This window comes from Aedes aegypti, chromosome 1, assembly GCF_002204515.2.
Source record: "Aedes aegypti strain LVP_AGWG chromosome 1, AaegL5.0 Primary Assembly, whole genome shotgun sequence".
In the NCBI taxonomy this organism is placed as follows: Eukaryota; Metazoa; Arthropoda; class Insecta; order Diptera; family Culicidae; genus Aedes; species Aedes aegypti.
Window position 1 is genome coordinate 298,347,353 of NC_035107.1, and position 15,156 is coordinate 298,362,508.

Consider the following 15,156-nt stretch of genomic DNA (forward strand, 5'->3'; position numbering starts at 1 on the left):
TCAACAACAACAAAGTTCGCTTGATAATCGGTCGGTCGCGAATTTATTCCGAATCTTTTTGCTTGAAAACTAAATATGAATTCCCTCGCGGAAGTGTTTGCCCGGTTGAAACCGCTGTTCGAAAAAGTGATCCGCGATCCCCAGCAGGAGGACATTGCAAAACTAAACGAGTACTTAACGGCAATCGATGGCAACAGTTTGCAGATTCTGCAGAACGTTTTCCTCCAGCAGTTGGTCATTTTGGTGGATAGTGTCCCGGGGAGGAATCGAAACGAACTGAAAACGGGACTGATGGAGTGCGTTTGTACGATTCTGGACAAGACCAAACTGCGCCAGGCGGTGGCCATGAAGACCACAGTGGTGATTCTGATGAAGCAAGTTTATGATGTGAAGAGCGGTCAGCTTATTGGGGAATTGTCCGAGGAGTTCAAGTTGGGAGTTTTGCGGGGATTGACTCTGGCTTGCCGGAACGTGCAGTCGGAACTGGTCGAGGAAGTGTACGTAAAGGACAATTTGAGCCTGCTATCGCAGGTGCTGTTCGTTTGCGTGAGCGTTTTGTCCGGGGAGCGGTTCCGGAAGTTGCGATTCCAAGCCTTGGAGTGCATCCTGGCGACGATGCAGATTCACGATGGGTTCGATTTCGCGGACAAGGTGCTACGGTGCCAGGTGGCGGAGCTGCTTTTCATAGTGCTTCCGAAGTTGCTGGTTTCCCTGATTTCGGTCGTGAACGGGGACGAGAAGCAGGGGAAGGTACTGATCCGGATGGGAGTAAAGACTCTGGGGCGAGTGCTGGGTTTGATATTCGAGGATTACGACGGTTGTCTGGTGGAGGAGGAAATCCGGACGGAGGAGTTTGTGAAGCTGTCGAAGGAGCTGAGCCAGTTGGACGGAAGCAGCAGGAACGTTCTTGGAATGGGGCTGAAGGATGCCAAAGCCCGGGAGGACTATTTTAGCAACACCAGTCGCAGTAGGGAGTGGCTTCTGGAAGCGGAGAAAAAGGTTGAGCGGGTTTTGCAGACGGTGGTGCATATGAGAGGAGCGGAGGAGGAAACGATACGGTTGGAATTTGCTCGGATGAATGCCACGCTGCTGGAAAAATGTGCTTCGTAAGTTGCGATTTACTTTTCTTCAATCCCTAACAAAGAGTTCTAAATTAGGCCTTGGGGTCGTTCTCGATCCGAAACTCACAATTCTAGTTTCACAAATCCTTCGTTAGATCCGGATTTGGCCACCGAAGTTATTCAGTAATGATCATAAGATGACACGTTTGGAAAGGCAATTTTAGTTTTGGAATAGAGCTAGATCTTTACTTGAATATTGAAGACTTTTCGAGTAATTTTTCTTGAAATAATGGCCACATCCTGTCAGAGATTTCTTCGATAATTATACTATGGTTTCCTCCAAGGATAACTTAAAACTGAATTCGAACGGAATCCTTAGCAAAATTTGAACGACTTGAACTGAATTCTTTCAACGATTTTCTTGATATGCGCTCGGTATGAAATTCCTTTATAGATGCTTCATTAAATTTCAACTAGGCTACAAAAAATCATCAAAGAATTTCTCAAAAAATTATTAAAATTATTTTTAAAAAGCGTTCGAAATTAATAATGAAATCACTTTTGAATCATCGCTCGGCATATTTTACTTCAGGACGAGCTAACGAGCTAATAAATAACTAATAATAGCTAAGCAATAACTTCAAGAATCCTATCTCCAAAAATTTTCTCTGGAAATTATTGACGAAATGCCAATTGAGTCTAACAAAAAATTCTACCAGGGGATGGGTGTTTGAAAAGAGTCTATGACAAAAGGTCGTAAGACGAAAGGTCGAAAGGACAGAAGGTTAAAAGACAAAAGGTCGAAAGGACAAAAGGTCGAAGAACAAAAGAGGAGGGACAAAAGGTCGAAAATCTATTTTTAAAGAAGGAAAAATTTTCCACCAAGCAAATCATTTTCGACCTTTTGTCCTTTCGACTTTTTATCTTTCGACCTTTTGTCCTTTCGACGTTTTGTCTTTCGACCTTTTGTCCATAAACCGTTTGAAAAAACTAAAAAATTGTGTTACGTAATGAATGGACAGCCCCAGACTCAACTCTTTCAGATAATTCTGAGATATTTCATTAGAAACTGCTAAGGTTATCGAACTATTCCTTTAGGAATCAATCAGAATTTCATGGATTCAACCAGGAATTTCATTAAAAATAAGTATTGCCCTAGGCTCTTTGTAAGAAGCCTCCAGTTGTTGCTGGATGATGCGCTGGAGGAATTTCTCCTAGATAATTCCTTAGGCTGATTACGAGCTATTTTCGCCACCGATTAAACCATCAAGTCGCATTTCGTGCTCCATTTGAATAGAATGAGAAGTGTTAACGTTTTTTATAGTGCACTGTTTATGCTAAAATGATTGGGAGGGTGTTCAGGGTAGTTTTTTTTATTAATTGTCATTTTGTAAAAAAATTATGAATAATGCCTTTGAGGTTGTCTTAGCGCAACTTGTGTTACAGCGTGGCTCGTTCGGAATCGACCGACAGTTGGCTCACCTGAAGACGGATAGAAGTAACTGCTTTTTGGGGGAGAGGAGCACCAGTTTTGGCTCCAGCCAGGTTCCACGACATGCAGCACTTCAAACACGAGACTCAAGCGAAACACTTCCACGGAACAAATCACTCAATCCGACACGAATAACTAACCACTTAACTTGGCGTAAATATGACTAAAACGCATTTATACTCACTAAAAACTAATTTTATTATCTATTTAAATCGTTTTACAATTGCTTCCTTGCTACACAAAATGCTTCCTTCTTCTCAGACAATTTTTCCACTTCTGATTTTCAGTTTGAATTTTTTCCCGCTTGCTACGATCGCGGGTGCGCCGTTGCCATGGCAACCTGCTCACGTGGATGCGACGACAAGTTCGGCGTCGGGTGCCTGCGGTACCCGAGTAAAATATTTGCGTTGCTCATAATGTTCGCAACAACTTGTATTTCATCACATAGAGAAACCACAGATGAGTTCCTGATTAAAGGCCCAAACGCAATGACAGCGGAACGGCAACGGAAAGCGGAACCGGTTCGCCAGCATGAACTACAACAAGCGTGTCGACTCAGTGTTAGTTCAATTTCATTCGTTGTCAGCTCGGTCGAGATGGTGCTATTCATGCTGGCGAACCGGTTCCGCATTCCGTTGCCGTTCCGCTTTCATTACGTTTGGGCCTTAAGAAAAACAGAAAACCTCCCTTGAATCACTGTAGAAACTCCTAGACTAATGTTTGAACGAATTTCTGAGAGGATGTGAGATAATTCCTTGCAAACTCTCGGCTATTTCCTGGAGCAATTAATTAAGGAATTCTTGGGAACTGTTGCTGCCAGCACTGTTCTGTCGTGTAACCGCAACTGAATAGTCTCTCAAGGGCTGATATGTCACCCGTTGACAAAGGCCAGAGACGAAAGAGAATGATCATCATCAATTTGTAATGTAAAACGTGGTAGAATACCAAGCAATTGAACTTATTCGCAACTTAGTAAATCAAAATTTATCCCTAAAAATTGAATCACAGAAGTAAGTTGTATTTGTGCAATCAGAACTAAAACTAACCTTAAAATTAATATCACAGATATACGTAGACGGAATTTACGGCAGGAAGAAAAGTAAAGTTTCCTGAGAAAAGGCTAACCGAAATTTGTGAGTTAGATTTACATCTTAAAAACCCCTTTCTAATGTTAAATAAAAGTTTTAGCTTAAAGCTTTGCACGCACCACAAATTTGAATTTGCGTTCTGCTGAAGCCGTCGGAAAGATCCCCTTTTGTGCTAGGAACAGGATTTTTCTAGAGAAATTTCTAGGAGAATCCTTAGGGAAATTCCAAAAGAAATACCGGACTACTAGTAACTCTTTTTAGATACTTGCATTAAAATAGTGGCTTTTTCTAGAGACTTGGTCACTATGCTAATGCAAGTCTCTTATTTTATTGGAAGTGTTCAAAATAGTGTCTAAAACCACCTTGCTGTGAATCCCGGTACAGAATTCTAGAGGTTCCAGAGATACATCTCAGAGATTAATACTTGACTGTTCCACAGGGTTGTCAGGTATTTCTCATCACATAATGTGAGAAAATATCCATTCAAAAACACCTCTAGAGATTTCTTCACCAATGTCCACAGGAAGGAAATATTAGGGTTATTCATCTAGAGTTTGCTCCAGGAAACCCTTTAGCACTCCTAAGCTAGTACCTACAGTAATTTCCACAGGAATAATTCTGAAATTTTTCCCATGGACTGTTTCAGGATCCACAATTTATTTCTGAGTTTTTGAAGAATTTCTTTTAGTGTTTTTTTTTTTTCAAGAGTTCCTGAGCCGTTTTTTTCAGTTTTTCTTTTTGCCATTTTTGTAGGAGTTCCTTCAAGAATTCATCAACGTTTCAGTGATTATTCCAGGAAAAATATTATTAAAATTTATTAGAATTTCTAAACAAATTCCACTAAAGATTCGTTATGAAGTTCTGTTAAAAATATATCTAGGTTTTTCTCTAGCTTTTTAAGCACGGATTACTCCTGCAACTCTTTAGGCACGGTGCTTCTGGTGGTGATCAAACTCCCGATGACAGGAATTCTGCTAATGATTTATTCAGAGATTCCTTTAGGCATACTCTCAAGGGCTTCTCCAGAAATCTCTTTAGAAGTTTTTCCACCAATTCTCAGAAATTATTATAGCGGTGTTTCAAGGGATGCTTAGAGATTTTTTTTCTAGAATTTGCTCCAGGAAATCTTTGAGCACCCGAACGCTTCTGTCATTAGTAGTTTTATAAGTAGTAGACTAACTCAGGGTTTTCTCTAGATATTTTTTAAATTTTTCTTGCCATCGATTTCTCCAGTTGTTAGTCTAGGAAATCTTCCAAAAAAGTTTACAGGTGTTCTTCCATGAAGAAACACAAATAACAAGAGTTCATCTACATGTACTTCCAGGATTTACTCCACAAATTTCTTTAGGGAATATTTCTGGAAATATGTTTATCACTTTTTCAGGAATTTCTCAATAGTTTTTGACCTGGGATTCCTCTTGAAGTTCTTCTATAAATTTCACAAGCTTTTTATTTAAGGATTACTCTTGCAGTGGTTCCAAACAATTTCACAAGTAATTTCCAAAGTAAGGTTTCACAGTAGCAAATTTCTTCCGGGATTATTTTCAAGGATATTATCTAGAGATTAGGTTGATTATTTTTCTTAAGGGTTACTCTAGCACCTAATCAAGTTTCATAAGGTGTTAATTTAGGATTTACTTCTGAAATACCACCCGGAAAATAATAAATAATTTCTGAATAAAAAACAGCGACATTCTCCAGATAGGTCTGGAAAATGAATTGAAACACTAGTTGAAGACGACTTCCTTGGAAAATACCTCAATTAATGATTGCATACTAGAATATGTTCTAACCCTCTAATGAAGTCCAATGAAGAAGCTTCAGATCTAGCGGATCATATATTTACATATTCTAAGATAGAATGGGCATTGGACACTTTTGATCCATTTAAAACCCCAGGATTAGATGGAATTTTTCCAATACACTTGCAGAAGTGCAAGGAAAAAATTATTCCTACCCTGCTGACCCTATTCAAGTGCAGCTTTCTATTAAGGTATATTCCAACCAAATGGAGACAAGTCCGAGTGGTGTTTATACCCAAAGTAAATAAAAAGGATAAAACATTGCCGAAATCATTTAGGCCAATAAGTCTTACGTCCACATTTTTAAAATTAATGGAGAAATTAATTGATGAGTATATTAAATCAGATATAATTAAGCATGAACCGTTAAGTAGAGCTCAATTTGCCTATCAGACTGGCAAATCCACGACAACGGCTCTCCATTCCTTAGTTACAAAAATAGAGAAAACTTTTGATTACAAAGAACTACTTTTGGCAGCTTTCCTTGATGTTGAAGGTGCGTTTGACAACGCTAGCTTCACATCGATGAGAAGAGCCATGAGAAGTCGGGGTTTTTCAAAAAGTATTATTGATTGGATAGAAGAGATGCTGTCAAAAAGAGAGATATCAGCATATCTTGGTGATTCAGTTGTAAGGGTAAGAGCTGTTCAAGGCTGTCCCCAAGGCGGAGTTATCTCTCCCCTCCTCTGGTCCCTAGTTGTTGATGATCTTCTTATAAAACTGCAGCATCAGGGGTTTGAAGTAATTGGATTCGCGGATGATATCATCATTATTGACTTATATGATGCAATCGTTTCTGATCGAATGCAATCTGCGTTGAGCTACACTTTAAGGTGGTGCCAAAATGAAGGGTTAAACGTTAACCCTAACAAAACCACAATTGTACCGTTTACTAAAAGACGCAAAATCTCCATATCGAGTCTAAAACTAGGAGATGTTAGACTATCTCTGTCTTCAGAAGTAAAATTTCTTGGAGTTATCTTAGATAGTAAGCTCAGTTTTAACAGACATGTTGAACAACAGATAGAAAAAGCAAGAAATGCTTTCTGGGGCTGCAAAAGAACTTTTGGTAGAAAATGGGGACTAAAACCAAGGATGATACTTTGGATTTATACAGCCATTGTGAGACCGACTATTACATATGCATCTGTTATTTGGTGGGAAAAAAACAAACAAATCTCAACTCAATCCAAATTGAACAAGCTGCAAAGATTGGCTACAGCTGCATTAACTGGGGCGATGCGTAGCACTCCTTCTAAAGCTTTGGACGCAATGTTGAATCTACCTCCTTTGCAAGATTTTATACAAATGGATGCTGTTAAAAATGCTTCACGACTCAGAAGGTCCTCTACTATTAATGATAGCGATCTCAAAGGACATATGAGCATCGTAAAAACATTAAATATAAATCCAATATTTTCAATAAGCGAAGATTGCATGATGAAGCGAAACTTTTTCGATCATCTCTTTTGTGTTCCTGATATAACTCGTCAGGACTGGGAAGTGGGACAACCGAACTTCCGTTCTGGCTCAACAATCTTTTTTACAGATGGCTCGAAGCAAAATAACCTTGTTGGTGCGGGAATATCTGGCCCGGGAGTAAACGTTTCACTACCACTAGGTTGTTGGCCAACAGTTTTTCAGGCGGAAATTTTTGCCATCTTAGAATGTGCCGACATCTGTCTAAAAAGGCGCTATAAAAATGCTAATATCTGTATTTGTTCGGACAGTAAGGCAGCTCTCAATGTTTTAAAGTCGAACGTTTATACATCTAAACTGGTCTGGGAATGCACCATGCTACTGCAGCAGTTGTCCTGTCGCAATAAGGTCAATCTTTATTGGGTTCCTGGTCATTTCGGAATAGAAGGGAACGAGAAAGCTGATCAGCTAGCTAAAATAGGGTCATCCACTCAATTTATTGGACCTGAGCCTTATTTTGGAATAGCTCCATGTGGTTTTAAACTAGAATTAAAGAATTTAGAAAGGACAAAGATAAAACTTACCTGGACCAATACATCCGATTCCCGTCAGGCGAAACGATTCATAGAACCGGACGCCAGAAAAACACTAAGGTTAATAAACTTGAATAAACATGAGTTAAGTACTTATACTGGACTAATCACAGGTCACTGTCCTAGTAAATACCACTTAAAAAAAATTGGAAAGTTGCAGGAGGATAAGTGTCGCTTCTGCAAGTTGGAGAGTGAGAGCTCTGAACATTTAATGTGCGAGTGTGTTGCACTTTACCGTAAGCGTTGTAGATATCTTGAAAAAGGCTTATTAGAGCCTTGGGAAATCTGGAACTCTCATCCCAAACAGGTACTAAGTTTCATACGAAATGCAGTACCTGATTGGGATACACGCCAACTGATGGGTGGATAGTCACTTCTTATAGTGATGAGTCCTCTCATCGCGGCAAAAACAAAGAGGATGACACCACAAAAGATCAAATAAATGGTCGCAGTGGTAATATGTCCCCGACACTGGAAAAAAAAAACCCTCTAACACAGAGAAACAGACGTAACCGCCTTTGAACGAGGTACACTTTGAAATTTTGTGTATTTTTTGGTAGCTCAGAAATCAAAATAATTTTATTTTTGGCCTAAATCTTGGCTCATAACAAGCATATAAGGGAAGTTTTATATGACTTTCAATACTTAGTTGTATTTTTGAAAAAAGTTTGAAAAAAATGTATTTTTATAACACCTACAAATGCCTAGGGTTCATTTGACAAGTAATGTTAAAAATCGTACCTTTTATATTTTTCTACAGGGATTATTAAGCTGCGATAGGTTGGCAGAGGTGGTATATAGGGTTTTGGTACCGGGAGTACCGGTACCGAAAGTACCGGTACTACCGACAATTCTTTGGTACCGGAATACCGGTACTGGAAAACATTGAGCACCGGTATTTTCGGTACTGATGTAAAATATAATAATTAATTGGTTCAATAAATTCCTTTACAATGAATGTTACGTAAGTTTGGTTAAATTCGTTAATGGCGAATTTCGCTGGTAAACCAAGGAACGTATTTCATAATGGCTTATTCTAATTATCATCTTTTCATCACGAAGTATGGTTTAAATAATACATTAAAACGTTGAAAGTACGCTCATAGTTTGCATCTTGTTTGAAACATGTTTTGGAACATTTAAAAAGACTGAAGGTGAAGTTATTGAATGGAAATGATACAAGTAAAGCTGCTGATAGTGAATATAAAGCTTTCTAGAAAACTAGGCACAAATATAAAGGTTTCAGGATATTGTAGAATTTAGAAGTGTTAAGTAATATGGTACAAATATTGATAGAAATTATTCGAATTAATTCGTGTATTATAAGTCTGTTCTAAGCGAAATATTTGTTGACATTTCACGATGCATGGGCAAAAATTCGAGCAACATTCGGATAACACTAAAAGAGCTTTGTCCGTATCTGAAAGTTTTGTCATAAAAATACGCAATCGAATGGCAGTTGAACATTGATCTTTAACACGCTTTGCATTTTTAGTAGTATATTCATGAATGTAAAGGTGCTTACACGTTAAGTCAATAAATTATTAATTTTGAACGATTTTTCGGACCACATACAACATTATACAATACATCAGCAACTTTTTCGAATTTCCTAGAAAATGGTCAACTGTGGATGGTTAAAGGACATATTTGAATAAATAAGATCCATCCAGTCAGAAAAAAACTCTAATTTCAACACATATTTTATAAATTTAGAACGGTTAACTAATTATTATTTTAGGACCAAGTGTGATAATTCATAAAAATGAAGACATCAGCAAACTTGTGTTTATTGACGAATTAGAAAAAGTTGCAATTTTTTGTCAAATACTGTATGCATACAACATGTATGCATGCAACATAAAGTTTATTGCAAAAAAATCTTCCAGTACCGGTATTTTACCGGTACTACCGGTACTGAGAGTGACAGTACCGTAGAACCGGTACTCGTCAAAAGGGGTCGGTACTAGGAACCCTAGGTATAAAAATATTTTCAAACCTATTTTTCCGTTAGTTACACGAAAAATAAAAAAATGTTCCAGCAAAAAATATAAATTAAATATTTTCAAAGGTACCGTAAAAACTTGAATTTTTATTATTGCCAAAAATCAGTAACAAGAAGAGGCTTCAAGAAGAAATGAAAAAGGATAGGGATGTTCGAAAAAAAAAATCAAATATAAAAATTCATATGTTTGCGTATAAAAATGATTCATTGACTAAAACGTGTTTAGAACGATTTTAGGAAACAAAAAATGATATTTAGATAAAAAAAAAAAAAAAATGGTGTTAGAGGATTAGACGAGGAACTTAGAGGAAGTCGATGGTAAAATCATTGGAGAAAATGAATTGAAGGAGTTAGGACTTTCTGAAAGAATCTTATTAGGAATTCTACATAACTTGTGAGATTATCCCTAGAAAAATACTGATGCTATCTAAAACGCAACTCTTAGAGGGATTCTTTGGGAAGTCCGTAAAATCCTAAAAGACACTACTGAAAAATTTTTCTGAAGGAATCTTTGTTCAAAAACCTGAATCAATTATTAGGAAATTAAAAAAAAACATACTTTCCAACACAATTGTCGTAATGTTATAAAGAAAATACAAAAAAAAAAAACTTATATGATCCCTTTTTGGTCTTCTTTTCCAGGCAAGAGGTATCTAAAGTTCCTACTTTTAAGACACTTAGTCGCTACCAACCCTGAGCTTGTCCGAAATATGGAAGATCTTACCGGAAGCCCTTTTCTTAGAATTTTGGTTAAAGGGGCAGGATCCGTCATTGATTTCGACATTTTCAAAAGCAGTTTTTCGTTCAAAATTAACATAAATTCGTCCAGCAATTACTTCTGGGATTCTTTCAAATAAATGTTCATATATTTTTACTAAGAATAATCCAAAAATAGCTGATTTTGCACAAGAATCAATTTAGCAATTATTTAAAAATGCATTTAGAAATTTCAACTATATTTCTAACAAGGACTTTTTTTGAAATTCCTTCAAGAATGTCCATGAAATAGACCAGAGATTACTCCAGAAATGCTTCAGCTTTGGAGGATTCTCTTAGAAGCCTTGGAGGCTTTCCTCAGAAACTATGGAGGCCGATCTTAGAAGTTTTAGCGACTTCTTTCAGAAGCTATGGAATCTTTTCTCAGAGGCTTTGGAAGTTTCTCTCAGATGCTTTTGAAACTTCTCTCAGAAGCTGAGAGAAGTTTCAGAAGCCCTTATCCGTTTTGGTAGCTTTTCGCAGAAAAGAAAAATATATTATAATGTTTATTATATGTTGTCATTTTTGTCCCAATTTCTAAGACTCTTGAATCTCTAAGACGCTAGACGACTACTTGCAGAAATCCTTACAAAATATTTTAATTTGTTTCAAATAAATCTTTGCATAAAACTTTGAATATTCGTGAAATAATGGCCGAAACGTTTATCTAGGAATTGCTAGATTAATTTTGTTATAAATATTTTTTTGTGTGGGTATTTGGCCAAATTTCATGAAAAATTATCAAAGGAATTCTTAAAAGTTGTCCTAAAAGAATTTGTACAGTAATGTTTAGGGAAATAGCTGGAGAAATCTTTCGCGATAAACGAATGTTTTTGTTGACATTAGAAAAATAAATGCTGGAATCTTGGAGCAATATTCAAGTGTTTCAATATTCCTCCATCTTTTAAAAATTATTGTTATGAAATTAGCCAATATTCTGTCACAGATTGTATCTGTATTTCGTGGAAAATCCATTCAGAAAAAAATATGATGCATTTATTTTGTGGCAAGAGACAAAATCTTTGACACAATACGGATGAATTTCAAATGATAGTAATTTTTGGAGATTCTTTGCGCCTCTATGGAGAATGGAGTGTTTTGAGTGCTTAGAACGGTCACATGTCCGAAAAATCAGAAAGAATGAGGCATCGAATGTCAAATTTTGGTACACAATCTAAATTGCCTCACAATACGGGTTTCATCGGTGGCCATTCTGGGGATATTTTGATGGCCAGAAAGGGCCTGAGTGCTCATTTTATTCATTCATTGTTGGGAATGGGTCACATGCTGAAAACAACAGGAATTACTAGTTTTGGTACAATACGGATTTTCTCGGAGTGTGAGATCGCAGCAAGCCATGCGCGTGGGCGGCTGTGTTTTGAATTTTGTGTCACGTTTACCTCGTCCGCGTTCTTTCGCTTTTTTTTCATTTCGCTGGTGAAAATTAGAGTCGGCGGATGGTGCTACGCCACGTGCAAATGATCTGTGGGAACATTTTTTTTAAAGTGATAGATAGATTTTTTATCGGAGATTAAAACCGAAGATATTTTGTGAAGTTTTGTTTTGTGATGGCACCATCAATTGAATTCGTTTCGCGTGATTCGTTTGTGTTGATTCAAAAATTGAATGTGATTCGTGGATGCTCGGTTCGGGATGGATTAAGAAATGCAGTGCGTGCATTTTAATGGACAGTGCTAAGTTACGGCTCAAGCTATTGTTCATTATTAGAAGAGCGATAGACTGCGGAGGATTTTCGAAAATGGAATGTGGTGAGTTTGTTCTGATCAACACCACATAATCACAATGCGTAAATACTAACCATTTGTCGGCCAGAACGTCTACCGAACGTATCCTTTGGCACTACCCTTTCCATCAACATTCCACAACATCCCGTAACATCTATGGGAGGTCGTAGAGTTGTCTGCATCTTTCTTAAGTAGGTGTTCAATCAATTATCCTTTTCCATTCCCCAGCTTTTGCAAGGACGTGGCCAGGACAGCTCTCGATTATTGGAGGATGCGTCAATCTTGTCTAAGAGTTAGAGGTTAGTCCCAAATCTCTGACTTTGGTAACGGACGGGAAGGAGGCTACCCTCATACAATGGTCTATGACTGTACCACCTACGAATTTGTGCGAAATGCTTAATGCTAATGCTAATGCTAATACGGATTCTCACGGAGTGTTACTGAAATTAGACTTGTGAGCCTTTGTAAGCTGATTGAAAATTCAGGTCGAGAACGACCCAAAGACCTTACTAAGGTTAAAACAGGATTAAGAAGTTTCTTGTGTTAATAGTAAAATTTTTCGTTTCAGAAACATGCCAACCTGCTCGGTGTTCTTCCTGGAATCGCTTCTGGCACTTTGTCAAGATGAATCCGACAAAATTCGCGCCATTTGCGAGGGAGCTCTGACCGCTTCATCCCATTCCGGTATCTGTTTCGGAGACTCGCGTCTCGACGAGCTGTTCTACGAATCGCTAAAATCGATCCCTCGAAGCATCTACCGGGGCGAAGAATCGGAACAGATTGCGTGCTTCCGACTGCTGAACGGGTACGTCAATTTCATGACAGATGCCCAGCTGTCCACGATTATTTCCAACCAGGAGATTTTGAATCAGCTGGTCATGATTCTGGCAGCAGGTGCCGAGTTGGATCAGCCGGAAGAACTCGTCAGGCGGGAGTACGTCTCCTACCGTTTCGAATATGTTCCACTCGAAGCTAGGTTGGACAAAGAGAAGCGTGAATCGCGCTGGATAGTTCTGCGTAACTTCCACGGACAGGACCGTAGCCGAACCTACTTTCTACAAGTCTTACGTAGCTTGCAAACTCGACCGGAGACGCTATCTACCATTCTGAATTACATCCTCGAAGATCTGTTCACCACTAAGCTTAACATCAACGGCTATCTGTTCCTGTTATCTGAGCTAGTACCCCTGGAAACCTCTCACCCTTCCCTGCAATCCATTTTCCGTAACGCTTTCGCCGAAATCCTCCAAGACTACCACTGGCAGGTCGACCTAGAAGAATCCACCCAAATATCGGACCTGAAGTTCAACATCCTCCACATCTGCCTATCCCTTCGGTTAGTCTCCCGCTTCTGTCAGCTTTTCCGGGACGATTTCCGCTGGCAGCTGTACGACGTCCTGCGGCACACGCTTCCACTCTCCGGAAGCAACCTGAACTGCGTCAACGAAGCTGCCGAGATGACCCTGGACGCGATAGCCAACGCATTCGGACTCGGCTCCATCCAGGAGCTCATCTTTCAGAATCTAGACTACATCTCGCAGCACATCACGCGTTGCCTGAAGCGACCTGGAAGCTTTGCCGAAGGGGTTCACATGTTGGAATCGGTTCTACGGTTCGTTCCGTACGAGTCGTCTGCGGTGCTGGAGTCTACAATCAGTCCGATTGTGATGGCCATTCTGGACGGGCACGATCAGAGGATGGGAACGGCGCGGATCTTGTGCTTGCGGGTGTTACAGATCTTCGTTCGGGCCATTAGATATCGTTACCGGACGGAAGTTGACCAGACGGGGAGCGAGGATGACGTGGGATCGAAACTCGGGGAGAAAATCCGGCAGCTGAAGAAGGAGATGGATCAGAAGTTGCCTGATTCTGGGGCGACGATCGAAGAAGTTCCTCCTGAAGAGGTTTCGATGGAACCGGATGCCGATCAAGAAGACGCACCAATGGAAGAGGAAGGACCCTATCAGAGCGAGGAGGACAAGCTGCCACCTCACATTCGGATAACGGTTAAGATCTTAACGGTGAACTTCAAGTACCTGTCGTCCAGTGTTCTGGAGGAACGGGTCGTTGCCCTAGGAACACTGAACGAAGGCATCTACCTACTTCAGTCGCACGAGAACCAGCTGCTTCCTTTAGTCCACCAAATCTGGTTTAACTTTGCGGAAAGGTTCGCTGACGTCAGTCCAGTGGTCATAGGCTGCGCCTTTGATTTGCTCGTCAGTCTGGGACAACTGGCGAAGGATTTCATCCGGAAGAGGACACTGGACGACGTCCTCCCAAGGCTGAATGCCTTCATGACCGCTAATATAGATGCGGATTTCAGCGCCCTGCAGACGTACAAACTCCAGCGGAGGATCTTGACGCACGCTCCATCGCTGGTCAGTTCGATGAAGCTCAACGAGCGCCAACTGGATCAGGTCCTGAACGTAGGTAAGTTGTATCTTGTGAAATCGCCTCGGCGAGAACTGCAGCAGTTGGCTCGGGAATTTTTTGAACAGCTTTCGCAGTACGATCCCGGTGCCGTGGTTTTGAAGCTTCACGGATGTGACATGGAGAAATAAAACGCTGGTCAACGGTAAGATCCAAACTGGTAGAGTTAATTCAGAGAAATTCCATATAAAATGGTCTAGGTGCTCCCGAAAACTGGGATTACTGAAAAATCAGTAATTTTGGTAACTTAAGGACCAATTTCGGTAACTTTATCTGCTGAACTCATAGAGCTTGTAGTAACTAAGTGTCTTAAAATAGTAACTTTAGAGACCTCATGCCTGATAACAGGTCCTACTGGAATCAGGTCAGACGGAATCAGGAGATAAAAGTTTTCGTAAGGATTTATCTGAAAAACTTTAAACATTGCTTAACATTGTTTTAATAAAATTTTCCTGCAGTTATTATTCTCAAGGTTTTTAAAGAGCTCATTTGATTATTTTACGGACTTTCTAAGGAATTGCTCCCGGAATTCATGCAGTGATTCTTCCATCGATTTCCCCAGGGGTGCTGGATTTGAGATTTCAACCAGGAATCTAGCTAAGAATTAATACCTTCAGAAATCACTCCGGATGTTCTTCCTAGGATTCCTTAAGCAATTCTCCCAGAAATTGTTTGACAAATTTCTCAGCAATGCTGTACTTTATCCTGGCATTACTTCAGGAATGTCTCCAAGTAATAGTCAAGGCAACTTTTCGAGGAAATGTT

At 39.4% G+C, this 15,156-nt stretch overlaps 1 protein-coding gene across 1 annotated transcript; it reads left to right on the forward strand.

Annotated features, from left to right (window-relative positions):
- On the forward strand, positions 1–14,540 carry LOC5565936 (TELO2-interacting protein 1 homolog). Its single transcript, XM_001650246.2, has 2 exons — positions 1–1,106; positions 12,530–14,540. The coding sequence occupies exons 1-2, from the start codon at positions 76–78 to the stop codon at positions 14,520–14,522; spliced, it is 3,024 nt and encodes a 1,007-aa protein (XP_001650296.2). The 5' UTR covers positions 1–75; the 3' UTR covers positions 14,523–14,540.
- Positions 14,541–15,156: the final 616 nt, after the last annotated feature.

Coding starts and splice junctions, on each gene's coding strand:
- LOC5565936 (XM_001650246.2), top strand. CDS start 76: ATGAATTCCCTCGCGGAAGTGTTTGCCCGGTTGAAACCGCTGTTCGAA. Junction 1,107..12,529: donor CTGCTGGAAAAATGTGCTTC/GTAAGTTGCGAT, acceptor TTTTCGTTTCAG/AAACATGCCAACCTGCTCGG.